The 6,809-nt window shown below is 41.4% G+C and overlaps 1 protein-coding gene across 3 annotated transcripts in view; it reads right to left on the bottom strand.

Annotated features, from left to right (window-relative positions):
• The window catches only part of LOC311130101 (E3 ubiquitin-protein ligase ubr3-like), a 62,675-nt gene that overhangs the window by 31,275 nt on the left and 24,591 nt on the right, over positions 1-6,809 (bottom strand). For all 3 annotated transcript variants that reach the window (XM_084162772.1, XM_084162773.1, XM_084162774.1), the window contains exons 24-25: positions 5,462-5,550; positions 762-911 (exon numbers count right to left, since the gene is read on the bottom strand). In XM_084162772.1, the coding sequence (XP_084018898.1) occupies positions 762-911; positions 5,462-5,550 (239 nt within the window). The remainder of the gene's footprint in view (positions 1-761; positions 912-5,461; positions 5,551-6,809) is intronic.

The raw sequence follows: 6,809 nt of genomic DNA, 5'->3' as shown, positions 1-6,809 counted from the left end.
ACGTTTAAGGCATGCCTGTAGTCAAACGCAGATGTTTTCCCCTATCCACATCAGGAACAGAGAATAGTGACTGATAAATCAGTCGATAATGACAGCTAATCTCCCACACATCATCTCAGTAATCAGCGGCAGTCTGGAAATATATCACGCTTCAAATGATTATGGCTTCCAATCTAAGAAAGCACAATACGATGGTGTGCAATAATGATCAGAGATAATTCACTTAGTGTTTACATTGTCTTTTGATAGGCATAATATGAAACAGCAGTTGGCAGATCATATAAGGTGTTCTTTTGACCTTGAGGCGGCAAGTGTTCCCAAAACGCAACTAATTACTAATAAAACATGCCATTTATTTTCATGACAGTGAATGATCCTCCTCTGTCTGGGCAGGACAGCATCGAAATTAACTCTTAGCAGAGAGAGGCAGTATGAAAACGCAGCCAGGGATCAACATGAATGATAAATGAGTCAATTAAAACAGCTAACCTGCCTATTACAATTACATTTCCAATATGGTGTAGCCAAGCTGCCATGAATAACGGTTTTGGTTTAATCGGCAAGGGCCGTGCTAAGGGAAGTAGATGTTCATATCTATGAAATACACTACCTGTTCAAATTACTTCGTATTGCCATTTCATTTGTAGGTGGTTGAAATTTAACTAGAAAATCAGGACAGGGGTGAGACAAAAGACTGTAGGCCATTCATTTAGTTATGTGAAACAGTGAGGGGGATACTGGGGGATGTAGTGCAGTAGTACCTGAGGATGCCTGGAGGAGAACCACCAGGCCAGTGGGCCGGTCCTCAGTGGAAGGGCCACTCTGGCCACAGATCACACAGTCATAGAGGACCTCAGACTCCTTTACCTCAGAGGCACCCAGGTCCATAGCTGCTTCAGCGTCCGGGGATTCTAACAGACACACGACAACACAAAGGGTTACTTTTGGTTCCTCAACAGGGACGGCCTGTTCAATAGGGCGATATGGGCGACGCACTGCCAAACGGGAAAAGGAAGGGATTTTTTTTCTAATCAATTATATCACGGCAACAGTAGTTATCAGTGTTGTAATCTATACGTCTGATCTGCCACAGTGCCACACTGCCACTAAATGTCGAATCAGGCTAAAGTCGTGCTTCAAATGGCTCCACCCCCTTTTGGGGCGATTTCAGTCAGATTGAAAATCGCCCAGAACTTCTGTCATAGACTCCCATGTAAAATCTATTTTTTTCAAATTTCAGAGCCTTCAATACAATCTCAATGGGTGTCTGTGGGCTTGCACTTACGCGCTTTCGTCATACGTTACGTAACCATGAACGTAACTGAGAAAAGAGTGGATTGTTTGAAAGAAGTTCCTTTTTGTCGGCGAACAAATGAAGATAAATTGGCAACGAAACAATTAGGACCTCCCAGACCAAATTTAATAATTCAACAGGTTTCTACTAAAGGCGGAAAGTCCTACACCCGAGGATTTTCCAAAAATTGGTACGAACGAAAAAAGACATTGCCACTCACTCAACTGGATGACGAGGGATACAGGCTAGCTGTCCGCCGCCACAACGATGAGGTTAGTGTTGATAATCACAAGTTTACTGGATGTGGATATGGTGTAATAAAGGCAGTTTATTCAGAGGTAAATATATCTGGAATCGCGTTCACGGACCCGTTCGTCAAACTCTTAAAAATGAACTTGGGCTGGGAATTGCCAGGAACCTCACGATAAGATATATGCATCAGCATTGCGAGTCTCATGATTCTATACGTATTGCGATTCGATACTGTGATTTTATTGCGCACCATATGTCTGTTGCAGAGGGATCAGAAAGCCATGAGAACGAGTTTTGATCAGTCATGGAAATAAAAGTGCTGAAAACAAATTGGCTCCCAATGTGAAAAGATTGAGAACAAGCTATGAAGGAACAATAATGGTGTTTTGGTGCAGGTACAGCCAACTAGCGCTAAAATATTGCGATATTGTCAATACAGTATATCGTAAAGTATCACTATGTAACTCGATTTCTTTCACCCCAATCCCTCAAATTAACGGTAAATAACTTAATTGTTTGCCCCACATTTAGCTAAGATGATTAGCTAGCCAGCTAAAATGTTTTAGTTAGTTAGCAGTCGCATCTACAATAGTTTACTGTCAATAACATGTCTCCAAAAATGACGTGGTGTCTCCAATTGTGTTGACATTTTACAATTGCAATGCGCATCCATGAGTATCCACTTTCTGTAGCTCAGCTGGTAGAGCATGGTGCTTGTAACGCCAAGGTAGTGGGTTCGATCCCCGGGACCACCCATACACAAAAATGTATGCACGCATGACTGTAAGTCGCTTTGGATAAAAGCGTCTGCTAAATGGCATATTATTATTATTATTATTATTATTATTATTATTATTATTATTATTATTATCTGAAGAGAGCCCCGAAACATTGTGTGCAGACATTTTATGCAATAAATGAAGTAGGTTCAATCTAGTAGTTCTGATCTTCTGATTGGTCCTGATGAGTTGGGCGAGGTCCCCTGCAGGCTACTGTCACTGTTGCATTGGCTCTGAGTCGGGTTCTCTGTCTTCAAATGTTCAGCCTAAGAGAGGGGATTTTTGTGTGTGTGTGTGTGTGTGTGTGTGTTTAACAGTGATGATGTGTGTGTGTGTGTGTGTGTTTAACAGTGATGATGTGTGTGTGTGTGTGTTTGTGTGTGTGTGTGTGTCCTCAGAGCAAGAACTCGTGAGTTGGAAGAACTGAGAGGCCTATGGCGTGGGTGTTGTCCTTGGCCACCTGCTGACAAGGCTGACAAGATAGGACCCTTTTGTCCATTGTTATTGGATAGGAACAGAACTTATAACCAGCTCCTGACCTAAATAGATCTTAGCACAACATTTTACTCAACATATCATATTCCATATTCACTATAACAAATATATTTACTACGACATTAGCAAGAACCGCCACATCCTCAGCCGGCTAATCCAGTGTGTGAAGTTTTGCGGAGTGTTTGAGTTAGCTTTGCGAGGCAAAGATGAAACTGAGGGCTCCACCAACCCTGGTAAGCCAACACTTTTGAGATCAGTCAATAAATGCTTCTGGTATTGACTTATATGCTGCCCCTGTCTTCATGTTGTTGCTGGACATATCTTTTTTTAAATGTGTGTAGGTCACCTAAATCATCAGAAAAATTGCCCCTCCTGAGAATTTTTTCAGGAGCCGCCACTGTTCCTCAATGCAACACTTCATTAATACCACATTAAAAGGCTTCATCAGAAATGCTGGAGATATATCTAGAATAGATCCTATTTGGAGCTGGACAGCAATTATGCATTCTAAACAGGTTTTCTGACCAATTGACATTAAAATAACATAGAGAAGACAAACATATTGGAATAAGTGCTTGGAGCTCAGGGACGATCTTGGCAAGCCATGTGTAAATAAACCAAAACATTAGGAGGTAATGTGGTGTGAAACTCTGCCGTCTTTGGGGCCGGCTAAAACAGAGAGTTAATAAAATGCCATTTGAGGAGGTCACTGACAGATAAGCTTGCGTTCCTTCCTAGAAATAATACCACGCTCAATTACTTTGTTATTTCCTAATTCATAGCAAAATGACTAGTTCTATTAGTGGGACACGGGTCCAAACATTTCCACTTTGGTGAAATAGGATGTATTTTCCTATACAATTGCATTTTCTCAAATACAAGATGAGAAAGGTGGGTAAAGAGGATAAGCATTGACAAAAGCTCAGGTAGCTTTCAGACATACTGGAACACCATTAACTGTACTGTAGTGGAAAGGAATACAAACATTGGACTGTGCCTACTGATGTGATATTCATTTTAAAATGTTAAAGAGTTCAATTTGAACAGCAAATATTGCATAGAAATGTCGACCCGTGTTGGAATTGATTTATTGCGTCAGGTGGACTATGATCTCGGGAGAGGTCAGTGTGTTCTAAGGGAAATGAAAACAGTTTGCATTAGATGGAACAGCTTAGGCCTCAGGCCATCAGTGCACGCAGAGCTGGAGACAAGGACACTGCTGTTGCTATGGAGGACTACACCTTGCTATGCTATTTTTCGCTCCTGTACAACATACATGTAAAATCTTGCAGTAAACATTGTAGCATGATTGTCGCTACAACTATCCTCACTCAATTTGAATGCTTTCAGATGGCATCCTATGAAGGATACGGTGGTATTTTTAGCCCTCCAATGGCATAGCCTACAACTGCTCAATCATAAACAAATCACTGTCGAAAGTCATTTAAATATGAAAATCTATATCATAAATATTAGCCTCAAAGTCATTCCAATTTAGAGGCCATAATAAGTCATGCTACAAAACCATTTAAAAAGCAGATGCTCACAACATATGTTGCCCGAATCAAACGCATGAATTCTCAGAAACAATAGGATCATATCTTGAAACACATGAGCTTCAGGGTATTCAAATGGTTATATTTCATGTGGCACACAGCTAGGAGTGAGAACAAAAACGCAACACAGTAAACAGGAATTCGAAAAGGGGATTTTGTCATTGCGCATAAAACACAAGACATCATTGTACCCCAATATGCCGGTCTTATCTTGGCTTTAGTTTTCCACAAAGCCCATAACCACTGTGGCCAAGACCACCGGGAGAATAATGTTTGACCAGATGCTTTTACCATTGGACCAATTTGCCTTGTTAAAAGCCCAGCGCAAATATTCATATCATCTGTGACCTTTGATTCAATCTGTAAAATAAATATAGCTCATGAGAAGCAAATGACCATTCTTTATACTGATAAGATGGATACACAAGCTAATCCATTCAATAAATGTGGGTCAATGTCAGCAAGGACACCTACAAAAAGATGGTGAAATTACTATTCAAATGATGGTAAACTTCTTCAATATCAGTGCAAATATACAAACTCCATTTACATTGTTAAACCCTGCCTAAGTGCTCCCTCTGATCACAGAGACCATTATTCATCCACTAACCACGCTGTGTCAGGGTGGTCCCTGGGAGTCCATCCCACTATTAGTGCTTTGATCCACTGTGCACTCAACCAGCACAGCTCCAACCCCAGGGGAGTGCTTTCCTCTCATTGCTCCTAACAAGTGTAGGTAGACCATTGGAGGGCCGAGGGCTGTGGCCAGTGTCACCTTGCCACAGTGAAAAAGGCAAAGCTTTCTTTCCTTCAAAGACTATAATGGAACGAGTTCACAAAATGTCCTCAGCATGAGTGCCGTGGAGTCCACTTGAATGTTATAGCGAACCGGGCCCTGTATCCAAGAAGTGCTAGCATATATTGCACCATCAAATACATCTGTCAATACATTAGTAGAGCCAGAAGCTTGTAAAGGTTTCTGAGAAAACTGACCCAACATCCACAATAATTCATAGATGGGGGAACAATAGGACTGAGCTTTGAGAATGAGAAATGCTGCAGGACCAAATGAATCACTCCCTTACCAACATCCATGGCTGTTTCCATGAAACTCTTCTGTCTGGAGGCAAACTCAGCCAGGAGTTTCTGCTGTCTCTCTCGAGCCCTCTGACGCCTGAAAGGAAAACAAAACTTAAAATCACAGAAGATTTCTTACATTTAAAACTGTCATCAATACAAAAGTCACAGTCAAACCATTTCACATAACTGTCAAAGTGTTGCATAGCGTGGAAATAGTCTGAAACTCGTGGTGACAGCACCACAAATAAAACAAACAAAACATCTTATGGAGTTATTCTAATCAAATCAAATTCTATTTGCCACATGCGCCGAATACAACAGGTGTAGACATTACAGTGAAATGCTTACGTACAAGCCCTTAACCAACAATGCATTTTTTAAGTGTTAAGTAAAAAAATTAAAGCAAATAACTAAAGAGCAGCAGTAAAATAAAATATCAGTAGGGAGGCTATATACAGGGGGTAATGTGTACTTAAAATAGAGTGCTGAGGCATATGGCCCAGGCTTCCATTATTCTGATGCAGGACTAATGCCTATTCTCTTCACTGATGGGGTTAACCCATCTCCATAGCAACAGCTTCCATGGGTAAGTGGAAATGCTTGGTTTTATTAAAACACTGAAAGCCCTTCTCTCACTGGCTAGCCATTAAATCACCACCACTCACCCACCAGTACATTACCATTTCCAGAGAGTGTTTTTCATCAGACGCCACCACAAAAGGCATACTAGATCATGTGAGATTGGCTTTGTAGCATTGGACAATGATACATACAAACTAGAAAGTAAGAGTCTATTTTGAACAAGGCTACAGTATGTGACTGGGTGCTGGGCTGTGAAGGTGATTATTTCCTTAATGTGGCTGGCGGTAGCTCCTGTGCAGACTTGAAGGGAGCAGGGTTGACTGTAAATAGAGACCCCTAATAAGAGGACATAAACAAATGGTGACAGGAGTGTCACAGCTCAGTAATTCCCACTGACAGCTTCAGGGGCACAGACAGCCCGCCTGAGAAATGTGCAGCACCCCCTTTCGGCTTCCTCTGCCATTGGCTGGCCCACAGTCGCCCTGGCAACGGCCCGATAGCAGGGCTCTACACTGACATTTGATTTGATTTTTTTTTTTTACAAGGAGCATGTATGCGCCTAAATTGAAGAATGTAGGCTCACAAATAAATTTACTAGCACAATTTTAAATATTTGAGATATTAAAGCTAGAATCTTATATTATTCTAGGCACACTGGTGCTCCCAAATAAAAATTGCAGGTCGCTCAGCAAAATATTTAGGTGCATAGACGAGTAAAATGGTCGCACTGTAGAGCCCTGAGGTGCTACCTTTGTCTTTGTCTGCGGGCCG

The sequence above is a fragment of the Coregonus lavaretus genome, assembly GCF_964263955.1.
Source record: "Coregonus lavaretus genome assembly, chromosome: 5".
In the NCBI taxonomy this organism is placed as follows: Eukaryota; Metazoa; Chordata; class Actinopteri; order Salmoniformes; family Salmonidae; genus Coregonus; species Coregonus lavaretus.
Note: the sequence above shows the minus strand (reverse complement) of the source record. Positions and strands in the feature narration are given on the sequence as shown.